This window comes from Dendrobium catenatum, unplaced genomic scaffold (assembly GCF_001605985.2).
Source record: "Dendrobium catenatum unplaced genomic scaffold, ASM160598v2 fragScaff_scaffold_726, whole genome shotgun sequence".
Classification (NCBI taxonomy): Eukaryota; Viridiplantae; Streptophyta; class Magnoliopsida; order Asparagales; family Orchidaceae; genus Dendrobium; species Dendrobium catenatum.
Window position 1 is genome coordinate 553,107 of NW_021319188.1, and position 25,345 is coordinate 578,451.

At 34.0% G+C, this 25,345-nt stretch overlaps 3 protein-coding genes and 1 non-coding gene across 4 annotated transcripts; 1 reads left to right on the forward strand and 3 right to left on the reverse strand.

Annotated features, from left to right (window-relative positions):
* Positions 1-8,188: 8,188 nt before the first annotated feature.
* On the reverse strand, positions 8,189-8,262 carry TRNAE-UUC. The gene has a single exon. It is a non-coding gene; the product is annotated as a tRNA-Glu (tRNA).
* A 64-nt stretch (positions 8,263-8,326) lies between these two features.
* LOC110098052 (mitochondrial import inner membrane translocase subunit TIM14-1-like) lies at positions 8,327-15,731 on the forward strand. Its single transcript, XM_020824759.2, has 4 exons — positions 8,327-8,473; positions 13,755-13,814; positions 14,584-14,765; positions 15,380-15,731. Exons 2-4 carry the CDS (start codon positions 13,812-13,814, stop codon positions 15,534-15,536), a joined length of 342 nt encoding a protein of 113 aa, XP_020680418.1. The 5' UTR covers positions 8,327-8,473; positions 13,755-13,811; the 3' UTR covers positions 15,537-15,731.
* Positions 15,732-17,763: 2,032 nt separating this feature from the next.
* On the reverse strand, positions 17,764-19,756 carry LOC110098033 (pentatricopeptide repeat-containing protein At3g62890). The gene has a single exon (XM_020824733.2). It carries the CDS (start codon positions 19,734-19,736, stop codon positions 17,787-17,789), a length of 1,950 nt encoding a protein of 649 aa, XP_020680392.1. The 5' UTR covers positions 19,737-19,756; the 3' UTR covers positions 17,764-17,786.
* A 1,203-nt stretch (positions 19,757-20,959) lies between these two features.
* On the reverse strand, positions 20,960-21,671 carry LOC110098018 (membralin-like protein At1g60995; the record flags this gene model as incomplete). The annotated part of the gene is made up of 1 exon (XM_020824713.2): positions 20,960-21,671. A coding segment is annotated over one exon (477 nt), but the record flags the coding sequence as incomplete, so codon positions are not given.
* Between the last annotated feature and the right edge of the window lie 3,674 nt (positions 21,672-25,345).

Below are 25,345 nucleotides of genomic sequence, written 5' to 3' on the forward strand. Positions count from 1 at the left end.
GAGCCCTTTCATGTCTAAATAGTACAAATCATAAATTGGCTTCTTTGCATATTTTCAAAGGAATCAGCTAATCTTATGGCCACCATATTTGGTAGTTGGATGCAATCATTTCACTTGCCAGAAATCTAACTTCTACCTTGATATTAGTTGAGACTACATTATTTCAAATTTTTAAACAAATTAAATAACTTTTTTTTTTCTTCAAAAAAGTAGAACTAAATTAAATAATTTTTTTTTTTGTTTTAGGTTTTATTCGAGACAACTTTCTTATTACTTTCGGAAGCAGATTTGAAGTACAAAAGTTTTTATTTCGAAATATTTTGTACTAGAAACCTGTTTTAGAAAACAGTAAGAAGGCTGTCTCAAAAGAAGCCTTAATTTGAGTAAAATAAGCTTATTTTACGTTCTAATTCATTCTCACTCTATATATCAACACTTTCTCCATTATTTTCCTTAGCTTCTAAATGACTTGACTATAGAAAAAGAAGAGATTAAGATAACACCAAAGAGCTATCTCATTCCTTTCAAAGTTTTGTTGAATGATGTATTATTTCTTTCAAATCAAATAATTTTATGTTGAAATGGAGAAGAAAACATTCCATAGGTCAAAAAGTTAGTATGATTGTGTTTTTATTTTTCTAAAAAATAGATTCTTAATTAAGTTGCTTAATGAAGCTTTTTAAAAATAAGTTTATCAAAAAATAGGCTAAATTAGGTTTCGTTTGGGACAATTTTCTTATTGCTTTTAAAGCAGAATTCTTGCTAAAAAATTTTTGTTCTAAAAAGTTGCTTTAGAAAACATTAAGAAAGCTGTCTCAAACGAAACCTTAACATTCATTTAAGATTGTTTTTTTACTGCTTTTTGCAACATAAGGAAGAAAGCTACTTTTTTTAGCATAAATTTTTTTTAAAAACAATAAAAAAATAGTGATAAAAAACTTTCTCAAACAAAGTCTTAATCATTGAGAGAAAATTGACTTACTACTGCTATGATAAGTAAAAAGTTTAACTGAATTATTTCTATTAGCATTTGGCATCAAAGATATCAATTGAACACCATTAGCAATATTCTTTCTATTAGCTTTTGGCATCAAAGATATCACATAAAGGCTGAGATGCTTAGCTATAATAGACTAAGAGCTTTTTTCATTATTGTAGGTTTGTATATGGCAAGCTCAAAAGCAATAGAAGAACCCTAGAAGCTTTTGCTTTCTCATCAAATCATCTTTAGATATATCCTCTCCATATTCTTTTTTTTTTTGGAAAGGTTAGGCATGTCAATTCAAATTTGCGAATAGATCGAGTTTAAGTTTGTCCAAAAAAGTGCTGATGTGGATAGAGTCAGCTCAAACTTAACCTGTTTATTAAACGGTTCGAGCATTTTAATCTGAACCAGACACGAACACGACCTTCCATAATAGAAAAATAATTCTATCCATGCTCTATTTAATGCTTCAAACCATGAAATAAAGATTTTTTTCTTTACATCCTTCAGGACCTGAAATCAGACATAAATTTATTGCTCATCCCTAGCAAAAAATGACATTTCAAACTTGCTCACCAGCCAAATTCTCGACTTGACTCAAGTCTAAGGCTTCGTTTGAGACAGTTTTTTTTAATGTTTTCTAAAACAGCTTTTTAGTACAAAGATTTCTTGAACTAGACATTTTTGTAATAGGAAGTTGCTTTAGAAAACCATAAGAAAGTTGTATCAAATGAAGGCTTCGTTTGGAATGACTTTTTTACTACTTCTCAAAGCAGCTTTCTAGTGCACAACTTTTAATTTTATACTAAAAATCTACTTCAAAAAGCATTAATAAAAAAATCATCCCAAACGAAGCCGAAGTCCAAGCCTAGCAGAAGTAAATGCAATTATTTATTGCTTTGTTTGTTGCTTTGAGAGTTTTTTTTCTTCTTACATGAATTCTATTATTCCAAAAATAAGTTGCAGTCCTATTCAGAGATTCTTCGAAGGAGAACATTATTGGTGATAATTCCACAACCATCAACTTTGCTTTAGCCAACAAATGGATGAAAAGTATGTTCTTTGAATGTCACAGTCATAATTCCTTAGAAGAGCTTTCTTGGTCATGATAACACCATAGTAATCAACAACTTGTGTTGGTTTAACCAACAAATGGTAGATATTTATGCTTTCTTTGCTCTCCATCATTGTAGCTGAAGTGGAATGCTCATCTGTTTGGGATGGCTTTTTTTACAGCATGGATGGCTTTTTTTACAGCATCTTATATAGGGGTGTCAATTTCGGGTCACGGGTCGGGTTCGGGTCGAATCGGGTCCGGGTCGGGTTTTCGTGTCGTGTCAAATATTGACACCCCTAATCTTATAGCAGGTTTTTAGTACAAAAATTTAAAAAGCTGTTTTAAGAAGCGTTGGAAAAGCCATCCCAAACGAAGCATTGGTAGGACTGAGAGCTTCAATATAAAAATAGAACCTGCATGCTTGAGATGTTTGGAATGCATGCATGCTCATACATAGGTCATAGGTGTGAATTTATATTTGGATGCCTTGGCATACGAGCTTGAAGATATATAAGGGGACTGACCTTCTATGAAGGAAAATGAGCAAAATAGAAAAATAGATCTCTATTTGCAGTGTAAGTAGGTCGAGCCGACTCGTGAGTGATCAGCTCGGACTTGACTCGATAATTGGATCATGAGCGGAGTTCGATGAGCTAATGAGCCAAGCAGCTTGAGTCAGCCCTAACTCAACTCATTAGCTCGTGAGTTGGCTTGTTTGAAAATAGTAATTTAAAATATATTAATGTAGTGCAAGAGGGTCCACTAAACCTATTAGGGTTGTGATTGAGCAGATTAGATTTCGGTTCATAATCAGCTCAAAGGAGTCTAGTTCGAACTTTGTTCGATCGAGTCATATAGAGTTATATGTTGTAAGACGTGAAGAAACCTCCATCTAATCCATGGCATCAAGCACTTATCTCAAAGCTATTATGCAGAATCATCGGACTAATCGACTTAAAATAAATTCAAAGGCTTCAAAATCTATTCTAATCAGAATTTTGATGAAGATATTCTAACCTAATTTTCTTTTTTTATGGAAAGCAAAGGAGAGAAAAATATTACAAAATTTAAATTTGCTTTCTGTCCCTTAAAATTTTTAGTATAGATACTTTTGTTAATTTAGTGATTTAACTTTGAATTTAATTGGTTCTGTTATTTTTTTCTTATAAAATAATACTAAAATATTTAAGAAATAAAATGAAAATTTATTTCATTAAAATTCAAGTTATAATTTATATGAAATTTATTTTTTACATATGCTTCAGAAATAAACTATATAAAAAAAAAAAAACATAAATAAAGTTTTGAGCTTTGTTTGAGACCGTTTTTAACTTTTATCCACTATTTTCGGTCTTTAAAAAAATTAGACTAAAAATTACTTTAGAAAATAATAAAAAAGCTGTCCCAAACTAAACCTTGATCTATCAGTCATAAAAAATGATTAAAAATCACCAAATCAAAACAATTAAAACTTGAAAAAAGGGAACATAATTTCAAACATAGAGTAGCATTTGCAAAGCAAGTTTTATTATTTATCACATTTTTGAAAAGAAGAGCAAACGCAAAAGCATTATCAAACAAACCATAAGTTTTCTCTTGCCCTTAATAGGCTGTATTCAGTGGAGAAACCATAAGAGGATGAATCAACAGCATAATATAATCCATTGCTGCACTTACTGTTACCTAAAGAATCTCCTAATGAAGCAAAAAATGACAAATGAGGAGGATGATGAATAAAGCTTATATTCAAATGATAGTGACTGATCAGATGATAAAAATTATCATTATGTATGTAATGAAATTTATTTTTATATTGATGTCTCTTTATATAATATACGTGAAAAGGTTGGAGTAGCTTCAGTGGAAGATAGATAAGATTAGAGAGAGTCGTCTTAGATGATTTGATCACATAAAACGGCAGCCTTCCGATGATCGGTTAGAAAAGTAGATGTATTAGATTTAACTTATGTTAAGAAAGGTTGAGGTAGACCTAAAAAGACTGGTTAGTAAATAAAGATGTGATTCGCGTAGCCGACCCCACATAGTGCGATTATAGGGCACAATGGGATAAAGCTTTTTAGTATAAAAATTAAAATTTTTATACTAAAAAGCCGCTTTAAGAAGCAGTAAGAAAGTCATCTCAAATGAAGCCTTAATCAATCAAATGAAAGCAATAAATTACCAATTTTGTTGTGTTGATGACCTATTATTGTCTTAGCTTGTCCATATTGCTCAAAATCACCCCAAAAGAACAAATGCAAGCATAAGCCTGCCATGTAATGATGCATATCTGAGAACTTATATTGCTTCTTGAATTAGTTAAGTAAATACTAAGGTTTTGTTTGGGACATTTTTTTTACTATTTTATAAAGTACCTTTCTAGTATAAAATTTTTTGAATTTGAAAAATTTTGTACTAGAAAGCTGCTTTAAAAACTAGTAAGAAAGATGTCCTAAACAAAGCCTACATCTAATTTATAAGGCGCGATAATAAGTTAAAAAAGGGTTAAGTGGGGAAAGAATAGAACAAATAAACATCCATTTTAAGTCTGTCAAAATGTGACATAGGACCACTAGAGATATTATCAAGTTCTCCAAAACTTTAGATTGATGGAGAAGCCACGACCAAAGATTTATATTCCATGGTTTAGCCCGGTCAAATTTATGTGCGCAATGACTAGTGGATGCATACATCCCATGAGAATCATGAACCATGACTAAATGCACATTGATGACTAAATTGTCCATAGTGGACCCCAATAGAAATAGTAGATGTGAAGAATTGTTTAATATAGTCAACATGCATGGGAGTTGATTTGTACTATTTACAAGAAATTAAAAGCATGAACTAATTGTTAGAGGTACAATAAAGCTTGTGGCCAAAACTATAGTCTTCATAAAATTATATTTGTGATAAATTGACACCACTCATAGCTCAATCTTCAATTATGGTTGGAAGAAGATTCATGTCAAAACCATCCACCATATATTATGAGATATATGATATTTAACATCATATACTCTTGAAAACTACTCATCATTCATCCTCTTTAACCCTTGATTACTCCACTAGGGATATGAACGCGTGACCTATTAAGCACAACGAAGATTTTATAACTGATTATCAAGCTCCCTCAGACAAACAAATGTCCAAAACCAATACTAATTATGACTCAATCATTAACTATAGTCACATGTGGGTTCAATAAGTATCCAATAAGAACTACACGAGGCATGCTAGCTAGCATCCATCCCTTTGAATATTTCTCTATCAAAATCTTCATCATAAGATATTAGTTGCAAACTAAAACTTCGTTTGAGACAACATTTTTACTGCTTCTTAAAGCAATTTTCTAGTACGAACATTTTATTTTTTTAATAGCAAGCTAGTTTAAGAAGCAGTAAGAAAGCCGTCTTAAACGAAGTCTAAATCGATAAGGATGGAGGAGGGTACTTAAATGTAGAAAAAATGATGTGGGCATAAATAGAGAGAGCATTTTCATTCATTAACCAATGCACTTTCACTCATGGATTGGGATCCAAAAAATAAATCCTATAATTCTCACTGCAAGAATGCGAGGCAAAATGATTTGACATAGAAAATTTGAAGGAAGCATTTCTATATGTAAACCAATGCAAAAATGAATAGGGTAATAATACAATAAACATTCTATTCATATTGAATTGGGTATGTGGATATCTTCATCTTTTATCAAACATTAGCAGTAAACAATTCTTCAATCTCAAAGCACTAGGAAGCGTAATTAATTTTCTACAACATAAGAAGCATTTGAAAAGGGAAAAATTAAAATTAAGCGCACAAGAAATTCATTAACTGCTAGTTAGAGTTCACGTGAAAGAGTGCCATGTTTCATGAGCTTGTAAGATTGTTACGAGCTAAGGTAATAAAAAATTATGACAATCTTACTCTCTTTTGCCTCTTTGCCAAGTATGAGCCATGGACTTTCAAGAAGCAATACAACGCCAAAAGTGTAAATATGTTTTGGAGGAAGAAATCAAGGCAATTGAGAAGAATTAAAGACACATGGGAGCTAACTTCACTTTTTAAAAACACAAGGCAGTTAGCATGAAGTGGGTGTATAAAATAAAAGAGAATGTTAATGGGGAAGCAAAAAAAATATAAGTCAAGATTAATGGGAAAGAGCAATAATTTAAAAAATGTCATTTCTTATGATGAGGTATTTGCTCATATTGCTCAGTTAGAATTTATTAGATTAATCATTTTTGTGGCATGTCAAATAAGGTGAAGAATATATTAAAGGGGCATAAAATTTACCTTTCTGAATGAAATCTTCGAAGAAGAAATCGACATGCATCAACCAACATATTATGAAGTCAAGAGGGAAGAAGATATGGTTCTAAAATGAAAGAAAGCCCTCTATGGATTAAAAGTGTTTGGAATAGCCGAACAAATAAGTACTTACAAAAGAAAAACATTAATAAATGCTACTATAAGCATGTTCTATTTATCAAAAAAAAAAAAAATGGGTGGAGATGTTTTGATTATTTATTTGAACATTGATGACTTGATCTTCCCCAAAAGCAATCCAAACATATTTGGAGGGGTCAAACAAAAAATGATTACGAAGTTTGAGATGACTAATATTAGGCTTATGGGTTAATACCCACCCAACTGCTGCTTAAAGCAACTTTCTAGTACAAAAATTTTATTTTTTGTAATAGAAATCTGGTTTAATAAGCAGTAAGAAATCCGTCTTAAACGAAGCCTAAATTAATCGATAAGGATAGAGGAGGGTACTTAAATGTAGAAAAAAATGATGCGGGCATAAATAGAGAGAGCATTTTCATTCATTAACCAATGCACTTTCACTCATGGATTGGGATCCAAAAAATAAATCCTATAATTCTCACTGCAAGAATGCGAGGCAAAATGATTTGACATAGAAAATTACCTAAACAATCCTATAATAAAATTTTTTGAGGGGGGCGGCAATATCCTAAAAACCCTTGTAATAACGACTAAAAAATAGACAGCGGGGCATAAATTACCTAAACAATCCTATAATAAAATTTTTTGAGGGGGGCCTTGCATGAATGATAAAGAAGTATTACTAGGTTTTTGTTTTTCATAAGAGACCTTGCTTTCACTTGGATGTCAAAGAAACAAATGATTATTACCCTTTATACTTCCAAAGTTGAATATGTGGTGGCTACAACCTGAGGTGCTTTCCATGGAATTTGGTTTTAAAACTCATTAAAGGAGTTAAGTTTACCAAAAGAAGGTACCAATATTCATATTAATAGAAAATTCTACATACAATTATTCAAAAATTTAAATTTTTATGATAGAAGTAAGCACATTGATACATGTTATCACTACATCAGAGAATATGTAACGAAAAAAAGAAGCGTAAGTGGAGTATACGAAATCTCAGAACCCAGCTATACATATTTCACAAAGCCACACAAGTACGAAGATTTTATTAAAAGACGAGAAATATGCTTAAAATTACAAAATCAAATTTAGGATGAAGTGTGAGAAGTCAAACTTGATTTTAACCATTGTAATTTGAGCTTTAGTTATCTAGATATTGCCCATATTTTAAAATAATCTTTTGAGGATGTTAAAAATTTATTTTAAGATAATCATTAGAAAAATTTAAAATACGATTTAATAATTTTTAATTTTGGAAGAATTTTTGAAGGAGTTAATTGTAGTAATTAGATTGAAATATATATCTTGACATAACTCTAATATAGTTTATCACTTGAATAAATAGTAATTATATCTTTAAATTTTTATGAAAAAAAGAGAAAAAAAACCATTTCATCAAAATATAATTTATCTTATATCTTGAACTTTATCTAAATCTAAAAAATTTCCAATTCTATCAGATTATTTGGGATAATTTTTTTACTATTTTATAAGATAACTTCTTAGCACAAAATTTCTTGGCACTAAAAAAATTATTTTAGAAAAGCAATAAGAAAGCTACCCAAAATAAATCCTAAATATTTGATCTAAATAACTATAGCTTTTAGAAGAAGTATATAATAATTAAATTAATTAATCCAACAAAATATTCTTATTTGAAAATAATACATATATAATAAAATAATTATATTAACATAAATCGCTAAAAAAATATAAATAAAATAAAATTATTCCATTGCCGGGATTTGAACCCGGGTCGTCTGGGTGAAAGCCAGATATCCTAGCCGGACTAGACGACAATGGATTTATGTCATTGCGAACAATAAATTTTATTTGTACAATAGCTTTAGAGCACAAGAACTATCTGGACTCTGCTTTCTTGGATCCCAAGCCAGTGAGTCTTTCTATAGGTTTCGGCAACTCAGCGAAGGTGCAGAGCTTCTCGTGCTTCTGTTCTTGGGGCCATATGCGCTAACCTTGAATGCATTCTGAGTTCATTCATAACGCCGCGTTAGGTACCTCCGCCATGTTTTTTCTGCAGCTTGTTGTGATTTCTTCTGAAAAGTTCACTTTTTTTTTCTTAATCTAGTTTACGGAGTATTTCTGGTTCGGATTTGAATTGATGTGATTTCTTCTGAAAGTTTTCCTGCCCTATTTCTTATGCTTAGGGAAAAAAGAAGACCTCTTTTTCCCCTGTAAATTAAAATCTGTGGAGAAAAAAAGGAAGTAGATGAATGACCTCCAACTTATTAAAATTTTGCGCAAGTTTCTGCCGGCGAGTAAACTTGAGGATATAAATAAACCATCAAAATGTTATTGAAGAAAGCAAGGAACGATTTTGGTTTTAGTGTATAGAATTAGGGACCAGACATCAATATATTTATTAGACACCAAATCCTATCGGTTTTATGTACATCTGTAAAACTTCTTACACGATTTACTCCCTTAAAGCAAGTGAATGGAACACATTGTAAGTTGTATCTACAACAAATTTGTTGATCTTCAGTGCCCTTTGATGCTGGTGAGTGATATGAACTCGTTTTGTAAAATTCAGTACATGTTGAACAATGATGAAGTTAGCAAAGTCTCTAATATAGTAATTTTACCGTTGCGCTTATCTATATTTCATTAGTTCTCTAATATAGATATATCCATTGCATGATTTTCTGTCATCTGTGGATCATTTTCATATTCATAACCAACTATATTACATTTCGATTGCTCCATCTTTTTAAGCTAGATCCATGTTCCTTGTAGCAATTTAATCTTTATTTGTTTACACCAAACAGCTAATTCAATTATTACTTTGTTAAAACCATATCTTCTGCATATAACAAGTAACGTGGCAATTTATCTTCAAAGTTTAATGGATAAAAATTGCTAGCGTACATATTATAGCTTACTAGCCAACTCATCCTAGAAGCTATTTAGGTTTGCTCCCGAGTCTTCGCTGTTTGAAGCCTTTGTATTCATTTTATGTTATAGCCCAAGGGGTAAATTGGTTAGAAGACATTAATGCATTCATTGCTAATTGTTTGTTGTAGCAATATAATGAGAGTGGAAAGCCTACTTAAACCTTCTTCAAACCCTAAAGCCAACATTTTTAGTAGAAATTGAACTTCATGTGAATCATGATTAGAAGTATGAGCCATTTGGAATTACCTATCAGAATTGATGAAGGACAAGCATTAAAGGCTAACCTTGGGGATCCTTGGCATTGTTTTCAAATAGCATGAGCTCTTGTCCATTACATGGTTTAAAATTGTGCAATCTGAGGCACGCCTCAACGCAATTTCGCCTGTTTATGTGTCAAGGCATACGCTTTGATAATGAACGGAAGTAATAGAGTGGTCTATTTGAGGTGTTATTAGAGTTTAGATGTTATAAAAGTGGTATATTTGAGGTGTTATCAAATTTCTTATTTGTTATGCAACTAAATTATAAATTTTTTGAATTTGTAAATATGAGGTATTTGAGTGTTGTTATATGGTAAATCTCTCTTTAAAAAAATCCTAACTACATAGTTATTTGAAGATATCCATTAATTATTCTTATTCTATTTTAATGCTTACTACTAGAATTACTTTTGTGCATTGTGAGTTTGTAGAGAACACACTCATTCACATAACCATACCAGTGTATGTGTTCTAACAAAGTAGCTTTTCTTTCTATTTTTGGAAACTTTCAATTTATCTTTGCTTGTATGCAAATATCGCATTTCTAAACATCATTATATATTGCGCAATATCTAACCATTATTAGCCATATATTTTTAATATTTATAATTCACGTGAACAAGAGGTTATGCCATAAAGATAGAGAGCAATCAACAATATAAGAATAAATATTCAATATTGATACTAAGCCTAAGAGCTATCAACTATATAAGAAGAAATAATCTTTAATGATATTAAGCTTAAACATTTCATTATCTCAAACAAATCACTCTTAGATAGTATCTTATTTCAATCTTTATCCTTATCTTACAGAGGAAACTAGTATTTACATGATTCTTACTAAATCAGGTACATAGAAGGCATTATTAAGTAAACGATTTTTTTTTCCCCAGAACTGAATTAAAGTTCAACGCTTCCTTTTCCTAGAACAAACTTCTGTATAATCATGCTTTCCTATAACATAAAGGTTTTTTCATATTTTGAACCTTCAAAATGCTTGAATTGCGACTTATCATTGCAACCATGAACAATATCACCTAAATCATGCCACTAGTTTGAATATGTTATTGTTTCCATATTTAGGAACTATGCTTATAAGCATTTCTGAGGATCTGCCCTCTACAGAGAAGTTCATTTTTTCATGTTTCTTTCAAGTTGCCTTTCGTTCTTTAGAATCTGATGCCATCGATAGTGGAAAGTCTGGTAGATCAGCATTGAGAATGTAAGAAATCATCAATGTAATCAGTAGGAAAATCATCTTTTCTTTTTATGGGGAAAAGTTTTGTGCCATCAAATCTAATCTACTCGATAAAATGTTGAAAAAAAGCTGTGAACTTGCTTCCAGTAAAATAGCACCTTAAAATTTTTAGAAAATAGTAGTATGTTGATGAATAATTTTGTGGCTTTGAGGGAGTGCAAATACAGTTTCCGTTAGTTGATATTTTCTTCCACTCTATAAGAGTTTATTGAAAGGCAACTGACAAATTATCTCTGGGATGCACTGAAATAACAACCCTTATAGATAACAATTTAAGAAGTTTGCCTTCATAATTTTTAATTTTATTGGAGAGAATACAGGATGTTTTGGGAAATTATAGTATTAAAATTCAGACTAATCACCAATTTATATATAGGACAACTCTTGCTAATGCCCTTCGTCTTACAAAGGATAACTTTTGCTCCATCTCCTTTGAATTTCAACCATCCCGCAACATACATCTACTCCACTCTCATCACCTCTCAATGAACAATTGTACCCCTCTTCCACAAACTCCTTTTATCAACATACAGCCACCTCCTCTCTATGCCTTAACTCACCTAATTCCTCATCCAACATCTGAGTAGGACGCCCAATAGTAACATGATTTAAATTTACGAACCTTAAGACAAAACACCTACTTAATCTCACCAACACCATCGCTATCAATGACCCAATCAACTATTCTGTAGTTGCTCTTGAACCGCATTGGCGCAAGGCTATATCTCTACTGTTTTAAGCTCTACAGTGGTAAGGTACACGGATCTTAGTTTCCCAATCGCCAACACATAATCTATTGGGATGTAAATAGACCTATTAAACCACAAATAATTTGGACAACATCGACATAAGGCCAAACTGGTCGCGCAACGTTTTAAGCTAGTACATTGAATTGATTGTAACTTTCAGTGTGATTACGAAAATGCCTACCATTCGTATCTTCTCACAATATCTCATACTTATTACTCAAGTTGACGTGTTCATGCAATTTTTTCGATCACCGTGTTAGAGAAGTCTACAAGTCCCAAACTCAAAGGCTTTCAAAATCCACGACATTCAAAGTATATACGTCTTCTCAAGACAGCTAAATTAGTTTTAAGCAGGTTCCTCGACAATGATTTTCAACTCTCAACATCAAACTACAACAACTTGGCTTTACCTTTAGCACAATTGACTCTTCCCTAATGATCTACAAAGCCAACTCCATTCTTTTCTATATCTTAATTTAATTCGATGACATTATTTTAACATGTAACAATTTCAATGGCATTTCATTTCTTCTAAGCATCTAGCTACCACCTTTCACCTCGTGGCCTCCCCAACAACAAATGACCTGCACATGCACGAAACGCTATTTGTGTTTGAGCTCCTACAGTGCATTGGTGTGAGTAATTGCCAAACCTCTCAAAATCCTATCTCAGCCAAAACTCCTACTGAGACATCATAAATACTGCTTGGCAACCGCACATTGTATTGGCATCAAATTGGTTTAGTGCAATACCTAATCATAACTAGGCTTGATCTATCATTCACAATCAATTGATTCAATTGGATTTGCCAATCAATGTGTAAAGCTCTACATTTCTTTTATTATCTCCAAAGAACCACTCACTATGCCATTCCATTTTGCAACGATGAACCACATCTCTGTGCTTATGCCAATGTAGATTGGGCAGGCGATACTTAAAACTTTGTGTATGTTGATGGAGATGAAGAATTAAAACTTTATGTAGGTCAAAAATCAAAATGAAAGGACACTTTATATCATAGTATTTTTCCTTAATAAGGTGTGAATTTGAAAAACATAAGAAATTTATATTTGAATTTTAGCTTTCTAAATTGAGTACCTGTGCCCAGGCCAAGTCACCAAGTATGCTTAGTGTCAACTATCATGTATTTAGATCAAAGTATTTACCTTTCCGTGATTATGATAGAAGTGTGCTAAGTTCTAAAGGCCTTAGCTTATTTAGATATAAATAAGCTCTCCTTCATTATGCACAACAGGTGCTCATTCCAATTCCAAGACATTTAATTCTTCTTAGACCTTTCTTCCTTTCAAAATCCTTACATTTCAATCTATTAGTATCTACAATATAAACTATGATAGAACTAGTGATGGGTCTCACGTCAATTGATAATATTAGATGCGTAACCTCTACTTGTGAAATTCCTTTCTCCATGTTTTGTGAATCTACTAGTTTTACTTATGAAAGCTTATAAGTTATTAGTCAGTGTTTTTTGGTAAAATATAATTAGAACAATAGTTTGATAGGACTTGATGATCAAACCAGCAAACAACAATATAAAAAAAACAACAACTTCACATAGATCCAGAAATAACACAAAGAGAGCTGTTTTTACTTAATTCCAAGAAAACAAAGACAAGATACAAATTAATTCATAGTTCGAGAGGTGAATCGTCCCTCCCACAATTCCTAGCTGCTACTAGGAACTCAAATACCACAAAAAACTGTTGCAAAAATTCAAAACATAATATAAAAAAACCCCAACCCACCATAATCTCCCCCTTTAAGCAGCTCAAATCCCCTAAAAAATACCCCTTACATCCAATAAATGCCCCTTACATCTTTCCCAAAGAGTCCCCCCAAAGAGTTTCCTCCCAAAACCTCTTCTCCTATTGGTGATAAAAGAGGTCCTCGTCCCCACCTGGGCAGCTGGACTGTTGCTACCAGCTGCATCATTAGTTATGCTATTATATGTAGATTGCTTGAATTGAGTTGGGTTGGACTTTGGTTCAGTAGTGTGTTGCTTGCTTTATTTGTAACAATTCAACATTAATTGTGAATTAATTGTAAAGCATTCCTAACTTGTTTTTGGTTTTTATTGTTCTTTTTTATGCAGTTTGGTAGAGAAAAGTAATTGTGGTTGTTTGTTCTAAAAACCTGCTGTTTTCTTCCAATGGTAAATTGCTCTCTCAACTTCTTCTATTCATTTCTTGTTATTGGTATTTATTTCTTGTTCTGCTATCTAGTTTATTGTGATTATGGATATTTGAATGAACAATGTGATAGGAAATACTTGAATATTTCAAGTAAACCATAACAAGATTGACGAAAACAGAGGGAAAATTTCACAAATCTAATGTGAAACAAACAAAAACAGTAGATTTTATTGTAGAAAGAAAACAAACGGAAGAAATAAAGCAAGATACAATTGATCCTCAATTCGAGGGGAGGATCGTTCTCTCCCAATTCCTAGACGAATCTAGGGCCCAAGACACCAAGGACAAGAACTCCAAAATCAGCCACAAAACAAAGCATAACCAGCCTAACACAATGTCGCTAGATAATCAATTCTGCATGTTTTGAACTCGAGTTAAAAATGGCATGTGGACAATATTTTCGCCTTCTTGTTTTTTGAGTTTGCCGCAGTAATTGTTTTTGTAGAATGAGGGAGAATTAATAAAGTAGAATCAAGCATTAGGTATTATATCCAGGTAGGATAGGGATGCTCACAGGTGTACTTCCTACTATATCCCAAGCAGTTGCAGGATAGAAAATGGAGTTTGTTAAAATTAACATTCAGTCATATAAAAATGAGGCAGCAAACTCATACAATTGTGCGATATAAATCAAATCATGAAGAAGTTAACACGTTATTGAGTATGAAACTTTGATATTTTTGTTTTGCTCTACAAATTCCAACAAATTTTGTTACTGGATCACCACAGGCATCAGCTCCACTAGTTGCAGGCATCGCAGTTGCAGCAGCAGCATTGGGAAGCAGAAGCTTGATTCGAGCATGGCAAGCTTTCAAAGCTCGCCCCGTAATTCCTCGAGCAAGAAAATTCTATCCTGGAGGATTTCAGCATGAAATGACCAGGAGAGAAGCTGCATTAATTCTTGGTGTAAGGTATCTATAAATTAGCTGTGCTTTAGGCCCTCCTACTTCTAAACTACTAATTTTATTTTGCTGGCATAAATGCTGTGATAGATAGCAACCAGGAGAGTTGTAATGAGGATGCTCTTGCTTTTCTTGCTATTGTAAATTTTGATGATCTCATTTTCATTTCCTTTGGCTAGCAATGCTCAACTTGGTCTCAAATTGTAGAACCTACTGATCATAGAGAATCACTTTCTACAAAGATGAGCCTTATCATAAGATTCATATAGGCGAGCACGGTTAGGAACCCCTCATCCCGGGATTGAATCCCCTCTACTACGGCCTTGCCTCTTCAGTGGGGCAAAGCAAGTGTGGGCTCGATGCCGGTGGGTGGCTTCGCTAGGTTCCGCTGAGGGATTAGTTACGCCGCACAATGTTCTCATTGGAGTGACAACAGATAGATACCCCCGTTCCATAAAGTTTGATGGCATTTTGGTCCTTCAATTTTTGACATCAAGCCATGCCACCTTTGAGATTGTGTTGGCTAACAATGCCCCTAATGAATAGATCATAAGTTTGCACCTCTAAGATTATATCATTGAAAGATATCTTAATTGTCTTCTTAATGCTAATGGTTTTTGCAGGGAACATGCTGCAATCCAAAAGATAAGGGAAGCTCATAGGAAGGTGATGGTTGCCAATCACCCAGATGCTGGTGGAAGCCATTACCTTGCTTCAAAGATCAACCAGGCAAAGGATCTTTTGACCGGGAAAACAAAGGCCTCCCCCTCTGCATTTTGAAGGTGACAACACTGTGATAGAAGAGAGAGAGAGAGAGAGAGAGAGAGAGAGAGAGAGAGAGGATCTTTGATCTGTATCATTCATGTTAATTATAATTTGTTGGTGTTATCAAAATGGGAAATATGAAGAAATAATTTATGAAATATTGAAATATATGATTGATATCTGAATCATCTGAAGAAATATGTGAATTTAGAAATGAGAAGCAATATTAAAAATTTCACATTATTATAACTATGATACCTGTCTATATATCTTAGGCTTTGTGTGGATTGTAAGGAAAATGAAGGAGATGAAATGAAATATTAATACTTTGTAGTTTTATTATTTTCATTATTTAAGGGATTGTAACAGGAGCATGATGAATGAACTATTTTCTTTTAAGTTGGAATTTTCTTATCTACTAATTTTTATAGGTGTTTTATTAATCATTTAATAAAATTATTACATTTAATCAGGCATGAATTTAATATATATTTAAATTAATTTTTTTAAAAAAATTAAATTTAGTGCCATTCAAATTTTGATTCTTTTAAATTTTTAATCCAACTAAATACTTTGATGAGAAGCATCTATCAACATTGATTGCAATTTGATAGTAATTTAATTTAGCTTCAAATAAGCTTAGTTTAAGTAATTAAAGAGTAAGCGAAAATTTTGTGATATAAATTAAAGATTGAAATTATATCTAGATTTGATATATTTACAGTTAAATCAAGCATTTTGACAATGTAAATCTAACAAACCTAAGATTTTTTTAATTTTAATATTATTATGTCACTTAAATGCTTAACATATGCTTAATGATAAAAATAATTAATATGGGTTGGTCAATGAAGTGTTTCAAACTTTCTCAATATTTATTGTGTATATCATTCTTCAAAATTTATAAATGGGCTTCCAATCTTTACATATACAGGATCATTGGATTGATATTTAATAAAGCTTGGAGGCTTAAAGAATTGCGAAGCTCCACTCAAGCACGAATAATTTTGAATAGTTGCATGTTCATCTTTATTAAACTTTAACATTCGATTGCAACCATTGGACCATCACTGCCCAATTTTCACCTTCAAAGCATATTTCAAAGACAATGGTTGAACTACCGCCATGGGACCTTCATTACCTGACTATTGAAGTCAGATTGCTTAAGAAAATTCAAAGACAAAGCGTTGTAGTTTATTAAAGACTACTTTAGAGGTTCTCTTCCAAAGCTCGTCAAATCTCAAGAATAGTTCATGAGATGTTAAAATGATAGGTAGATTGAGACATGAATGGTGAGTATGTGGAAGATATGTGAAGACTGAGGATGCTTGATTGATGACTAAGGTTTTTGATTGAAAATTTATTGCTAAGATAAAAAAGGAGTCGTTGCAGGTAATGACACTATCATCAACATAGATTAAGAGGTATATTTAAATGTTATTCTAATAGAAGATGAGAAGATAGGGGAAAATGTAGTGAACCTTTGCTAGGGGTATTGTTTGAGACCATAATTGAATTTTTTTAATAAGGTAGACATAATGAGGAAATTGAAGATCATGAAATCCGCAAGGTTGTTCCATATATAAGGGCTCAATAAAGAGCCTTGTAGGAAGGCATTTGTCATGTCTAATTGATGAATTTGCCAATTTAGGTTGAGAGCTACGGTAAGAATGGTGCATATGGTGTTGATTTGAGGGGGGAGGAACAAGTTTCCAGGTGCGTTGTTATTGCAAAGCAAGGAAATATTGTAGGAAAATGTAAAATACACTAAGCCTAAAATCTTGAAAACAAAAGGATTTGAAATAAAATTTAAGAATAGATTCAATTTGACAAAATTTGATCAATCATTGACCCTTTATTTATATGTTGAGCATGCTTGTTGAACATGAGTTCTCATGATGAGCTCTTTTCTCAAATATGGTTCAAGCTTTGTAAATAACCCAAATGAATATGGGTGTACAATAGTGGAAGAGAAGAAACAAGATGAAGAGAAGATAGAAGCTTTTAGTGTGGGAAAGGGAGGACATGAAATGGTAAAATGTTTGAAAGGAAAAATATTGTTTTTGGAGTGAAATGGTGAAGATCCAACTGTAGGCTCACTTTCAACAAGATTTTGGTGGGACTCTCTGTCAACATGGAAGAAAAAAAAATATTAACAATGGCATTTTAAGTAAAAGTACATAGGAGCTATTGATATATTCATAAATCACATAGGGGAAGTGCTCATTCTAGTAAACCAATGGGATAAAGTGTAAACACCAAAATTCACCAGTAATCCTTGCAAGAACAAAACCCTTCTTTAAAATGATGAAACCTGTTCCTATCTCTCACAATTATCTCCCTTTGATACACCTTTGAGACCAACTTAGTATAATTATGACAGTCCTTACACACTCTAAGATTCTTCACAATTCGAATTGTTATCCCCTCTCCAATATTCAAAATTGCGAAAGCAATAGCAATCTTCTCACTGTGATAAGAAATTGCTACACCCTTCTCCTCCTCACCATCCATGTCTATCAACATCAGAGATGTGTCCTTCACATATCCAACCATCTCCAATCTCCTCTCCATCTCCCCAATCATTTCATGAATCCTTTTGCTCTGTTGATGGCTCCAATCCCCAGCAACAAACTCCTCAACTATCCCATTCCACTCAATCAGACTGCACCCTGCCTCTTTTTTCATTCCTTTCTCTTCCATCTCCCTTCTTACCGCCATGGCCTCCTTCCATCGACCGGCGTTGGCGTATAAGTTAGCGAGCATCACATATCGACCAGCATCATGTGGTTCAAGCTCTATCAAATGCTTCCCAACACGAACACCTATATCAAATTCATTGTGCATTCTACAAGCAGACATCAAAGCACCCCACTGTTCAGCCTGAGGCTCCATTGGCATACTAAGTAGTACTTCTTCGGCTTTACAAATCCTCCCAGCTCTTCCCATGAGATCAGCCAAGCAGCCATAGTGCTCCTTCTGAGGTTCCACACCATGAGTCTTCATAGATTCAAAAATATCGATTCCTTCATCAACCATACCAGCATGTGTACAAGCACACATAACTCCAATGTAAGTTGACTCACTAGGCACCATACCTGCCTCCATCATTCTACCAAACAGCTCAAGAGCTTGGTGTCCATGGCCATGCATTGCAAGCCCTCCAATCATTGCATTCCAAAGCACAATATCTTTATTCGAAACCTGATTGAATACATCAAAAGCTGCATCAATGCACCCACATCTACAATACATATCGACAAGAGCTGTACAAAGGATGATGTTGTTACCATTACCGCCGAGTTTATTCCGCTCAACGTAGAGATGTATCCACCAACCTTGACGAATTGCACCTGAGTGGCCACAAGCCTTCAATATGGTCACCAGTGTGATGACATCGGGCCTTATTCCTTCGCATTGCAACCTATTAAACAGTCTCAATGCTTCCACACAATCTCCACTCCTCACATACCCATCTATCATAGCACTCCAAGAAACCAAGTTTCTTTCAGGCATTTCATCGAAGAGGTAACGAGCAGTCTTCACATCCCCACTCTTCCCATACCCAGATACGACAACATTCCAAGATATCAAATCCAAATCACTGCTCTCGTCAAATAGCAACCTAGCATCATTCAACATTCTCATATCACAGTACATGCTCAAGAAAGAATTTTTAACAACAAGAAAATCCATGGCTCCATTCTTCACCACCTGCCCATGAACCTTCATCCCCTGCTTTACTGAATCAGCATCTCTGTACTTCCTACAAGCCTTCACCAAAAGGGCAAAGGTGTAAAGATTAGGCAGCGAGCCACTGGAGCGCATACTGAAATAGAGTGTGATAGCGGAGTCCGGTGAGCCGAGTTCAATGTGGGCGGCGATGACGTTGTTCCAGGTGAAGACGTCGGGGTGGCGAAGAGAGTTGAAGATTGCAGAAGCGTAGTGAAGGTCAGCAGTGCTGGAGCGAAGGAGAAATTGAATGAAACGGCTAGCGGCGAAGGTGTCATGGATGAGGCCAGAGGTTATGAAATTGCAGTGGAGGATTCGGAGGTCATGGAGGTGTTGGAATTCATGAAGCAGTAAGCCGGGGCTTTGTAGGATGAACTGTGACTTAGAGAGAGGGTAGGAGGAGGAGGAAGAGAAGAGGATGGAAAATGTGAGGTTGAATCTGTGGAAGGAGATGCGTTTTGGGGATAACAGAGGTATTTGCATTGTAAGAATTGGAATTGGTGATTTTTAGGTTTAAGGACCGTTCGGTTTGCAACGGTTTTTTAAATAGAGATTGGAAAAAAAAAAAAAAAAAAAAAACAACGGTCATGGGATGTTAATTTTGAATTAAAAATTTATGTATTAAAATACTGTTTTAAAAAATATTAAGAAAGTTATCTTAAATGAATCCTTAGTATATATAATAATGCAATGGTGACATGGAATTTGAATGTATCAATATAATGACTGTTAAATATATAAATAAAAAAGATTCGTCTGGGAGGACTTTCTTACAGCTTTTTAAAGCAGCTTTTTAGTATAAAATTTTTAATTTTTTAGCTAGAAAGCTACTTTAAGAAGCAGTAAGAAAGTCTTCCCAAACGAAATCTTAGTTGCAGTTTGAAACCCAATAGCTATAGTTTAAACCATTGTTAAATTTATTGTAGTGATTTCCAATCTGCTCTAAAATAGCGTTAAAAATGATCCATTTTAAATAGAGTAGTGATTAATGGTTCAATTGGGACAACTTTGTTACTGCTTTATAAAACAATTTTTTAGTATAAAAAATTCAAGTTCAAAAAATTTTGTACTACAAAGCTGTAACTTATTTAAAAGTTGTTGTAGAAAATAACTTCCTAGCATAAAAATGTATTAAAATAATAAAAAACATAATGACCAAAGAAAAACTTCAATTGCGGTATGAAAAGCAAAATAATAAAAAAGCTATCCCAAACAATAGCATTAGGGTCCATTTGGGACGGTTGTGAATTTTTATAAATATGATTGTGAAGCTGCTATGAAGAAATTAGTTTTTTCTTAACTGCTGTAGAATACAATGCCCAAATAAAAATTGTGATTACAATTTGAAAAACAAAACAGTAAGAAAATTGAGTAAAACAAAGCCTCAGAGTGACAACTTCATTGATTCCATTTGGATACATAAAATCAATTGGATTACATTGCAAAGATAAGCATATTGATAAAGATTGCAATCAACAATTCTTGTATTGAGGTCAAGGATATATCACAAAGGGTGCTTTTGAGAGCATTTCAGATCTTCAATTATCTCATTTAAGCATTGCTTGGGATGGCTTTAAGAAGCAGTAAGAAAGTCATTCCAAACAAAGCCTTAATCAAAGAGATTTTAGTAGAGATAGTCATCCATAGTGTAATATTTTGGAAAAGCAAATAAGAGGTGCAATTAAAAACTAAAAACAAGATAGGAAAAAAAAAATAAAAACCAAGTTGTTAAATGAAGGGAAGGAAGACTGTTCATCAACTTCTTTATGTACATATTCAATTAATCAAACACAAAAAATTTCTATGACATATTTCAAACATGTGAAGGAGCAGAAAGAAGATTATAGGGAGAGCTATAACACATCAAACAAAGCAGTTTTTGCATTCCAGAATAGAACGTAGAGAACCAGACTTACCAATGGAAGGTGCAAGGAAACCATGTCAATCTTCCTGATTCTGTCCAGCCGGTTCATTTTCTGGTTGGGTGAAATCCTGTGCATGGTCCTGGTCTCGCATGTCTCTGAACATAGAGAAGAAGGATACGATGCCGTCGGAAGCACCGCCGCCCAAAATCCAGAGCAAGAAGGAGCCAAAGGGATTAAGGAAGCTAGAACCAGGAGCAGCTCCAGTTTGCTGGGCATTCAAGGCTGGGTATCGGAGCTGGTTGCTTGTTGAATTAGGAACATTAACAGGAGCTGGTTGATCTGGAGCAGTTGCAGTACTGTTCTCATTTGAAACTTGTCCGGGAGTTTGGATCCCATTTAAGCTTCCAATGCTTGCATTCCTGACATTGACCCTTGCGATGTGTAAGGTAGATGTGTAGATGGTGGATGAAGTAATTTGCACGCCTGCTTGGTGCTGCAACTGGCCTCGGGCTCTCATGAATCTCTGCAGGGCTGGTACCTGGAACAAAAAAGTTTAAACGAATCTGTCATCATGATCCAAGGTTTTTAAATTTCAGTTTTAGAATTTCAGAAATGGAGTTCTCCAGGGCTTTTTTTCAATTCAAACAGGTTAGTAGTTGATTATGTATCTCCAACTATTGATTAAAGATTTTCATCTTTTTATTATTATTTTTTTAATTTCCTTACACTCAAATTCCTAGCATCCAAACACTACCTTGGTTGTTTCAAAAGAAAAAAACTAAAATATTATGAATAGAAATAAAAAATAACCCTACATTTTTTAAATATTTTGTATTTTTCAAAACAAGTTAAATGATCTTTTTGGTAATTATTACATCTTATGTAGCTATCAATGTTTCAAATTAAGAACAAAGAGCTTAGAAATCAATAGCATCTAATTTTTGCTTTGCTCAAAATTTATGTATTAAGAACCAATCAACATGATGTAGCTTATAGATATAACACCCAAAAATTTGATCGATGAAATAAGAATCTTGATGCCAGTTCCAGATTAACACCAGAATATTCAAGCCAAAAACTTTAGAAATTAATCTTTCAATCATCCAAAAAACATTTTCAACAAACTTGTTGAAAAATATCATCTCGATAAGATAAATATACCAATCCTCATAATGCCTAAACAGGGCTAAATCAAACACTTAAAAGTATAATTAAAAGACCATGAGATAATTTGTAGGGCCAAACGACCATGGATATTTGTGTGCTTATAGTCAAAATAAGCATTTCAACAAGAAGAATCCATCAGACCCAAGATCGTTCAATTTAGAGATCAATAAGGCACTATGATATTCAAAAAATATCAAAGAATCAAGAGGATGGACCTTCAAAAATGGTGTCTAGTATTATGATAGAGAAATGACATAACGCTTGCTCTGTAAGCCTATAGATAGGTTTTCTTATACGCTTTGACGAAGGAATCCAGAGGAGAGGGAAATCAAAGAGTTCCAATTCTCCCATTGTTGACACCTACCACAAACCTCCACTGTCGATTGTCATGAAACAACGCTGTTGTGTTATTGACATTGCCAACGATTGCAACTAGCATCGATCATGGATCGTTGCTGACACACTCGATCGAATGTCATCTAACAAGAAAAAAATTCATCATTTGTCTCGAATTGATGTCAATGTTCATTGCCTTTTTCTTGTAACCCCATCCCCTCTAACAACAAAGATGGCAATTTATTGTAACTTTCAACCTACATAATATAATCCCTTTGCCCATATAGTTTTTCTTTTCCAAGGTTCACTTAAAAAATTGTGCCACCTACGAGTTGCAGTTAACTTATCTGTGTGCGCTATTTTTTGTGTGACACTGAAATGATACTCCTCTATCATCGCTAACATTTTAGCACACAATAATTCGGAATTATCTATGAGAAACAACCTGACCATTGCGGGTTCTCTGAATACTAATTAAATTGTCAATAAGTATAACACCCGCAACAATGGAGCCTCATAGTCAAACTCTCATCGCTCCAAAAACTACACCTCAAATCAAAGACGGTGGGCCTCTACGGGTTAATATATTTAATAAAAATATATTAAATAATCAAGATGAAAAAGTTTCAACCCAAAAATTTTTGGTTGGCACGTAAATGTAAAGATCACACCCAAAAAAAAGCCCATAAGACAGGAAAGTAAAACTAGGAAAGATCATATAAATTGGTCAAAAACTGATGGAAACATCAGAGTGTGGAAAGTCTATCAGAGGCGTGGCCACCGATCTACGGCCACGATCGAGTCGATGTATTTTTTAGTCATTTAATGTATTTTTCTTTTACGATGTTATTTGTCTCTTATTATTTATGTTGTATTTATTTTCCCGTTTTATCCCTTACTTAAGGGAGGTCGTATGTAAGCCCTAAGGGCATTGTCGTCTTTTTTATTTGAGTCCTTTTCTACGAGGCTATTTATAGCCCTTATGTTTCTCTTCTAAGGTGGAATGATTGAATGATAAAAAAAAATTTCCTCATGTTTGAGTTTTTATGAGAGCTTGAGAGAGATTGGAGCGAGGTACCTTGGAGAGGGAATTTGGATCACCCACCAACCTTGGAGACGGACGGGTTCGTGGTTCATCTTCTTTATCGAATTTTCCTTCTCTTCTGCATCTAGCCGCCGGCATAAGGTTTCACCGAATCCCTAGGCCGCCAGCCACCTAATCTTCCCACCTACCCGCAGACTTCACCCCCACCACCACCCCTCCACCGCAATCCCCATAAGCCACCAATCTAGCCGCCGGCCCCTCCCAACTTACCCATCTTCCCTCCACAATCCCACTCCCTCTTGAATACTTTCCATAAGCATCCACTTTTAATTTAGGAAGGTTTAATTTCAAAATTCAAAATTATTTGAATTTGAAATTCTTTCCTTATTTAGGAAATTTATTTTATGAAAGTTTCTAAATTAAATCCTATTTGAATTTCAAATTAATTGGGGTTTAATTAAGACATTCCTAATCTCTAAATCACAAATTAGCAACCCAAATCACTCCCCACAATCATCTCGCTAGCCCACTAAGCCGCCGGCCCCTACCCTCATTAATTACCTTGGATTTATTTCCTAAAACCCATCTCTCCTTTTGGGAATTAATTCAAACCCTCAAGCCCCTCTTGGCTGAAATTTCCACAGCCCCCACACCTCCTAATTACTTTCCAAAATCTAATATTAAGTTTGGAAACAAATCTCTAACCCCTCTCTCTTGCCGCCAGCCCCTCCCTCTCCTCCCCTTTTGGAATTGTTTTCAAATTTCAAAATCTCTCCAAGATAAAAATCTGAAATTAATTTCAGGCTTTAAGTTCACCTCCCTCACAAAGCCTAAAACTAATTCCCCTGCATGTGGTTCCTCTTCCCTTGGCCGAACCATCCACTCCTCTTCTCTACTTCAATTTTGAGAAAAACTTCTTTCTCTCTACGGGAGCTTCAACGGATTGGCATTGATCTTCAGCTACACATCATCCTTCAACTCTCTTCGGGGTGGCGAAGAGAGTTGAAGATTGCAGAAGCGTAGTGAAGGTCAGCACTGCTGGAGCGAAGGAGAAATTGAATGAAACGGCTAGCGGCGAAGGTGTCATGGATGAGGCCAGAGGTTATGAAATTGCAGTGGAGGATTCGGAGGTCATGGAGGTGTTGGAATTCATGAAGCAGTAAGCCGGGGTTTTGTAGGATGAACTGTGACTTAGAGAATGGGTAGGAGGAGGAGGAGGAAGAGAAGAGGATGGAAAATGTGAGGCTGAATCTGTGGAAGGAGATGCGTTTTGGGTATAACAGAGGTGTTTGCATTGTAAGAATTGGAATTGGTGGGTTTTGGGTTACGTAAGGGCCGTTCTGTTTGCAACGGTCTTTTAAATAGGAACTTTTTTTTGGTCCGGTGCAAGGACCTAGAGGAAGGTTCGGTTTTGCCTAAAAAAGTGCAAAATACCGAGTTTTTTGAAAAAATACCGAGTTTTTTGAAAACATACCGAGTTTTTCAAAAAACTCGGTATTTGCACTTTTTGACCCAATTTTGCCTAAAACCGAACCTTCCTCTACATCAAGTGAAAGGACCTAATAAGATTAAACAACGGTCATGGGATGTTAATTTTGAATTAAAAATTTATGTATTAAAATATGTTTTAAAAAATATTAAGAAAGTTATCTTAAATGAATATGCATCCATTAATAAAA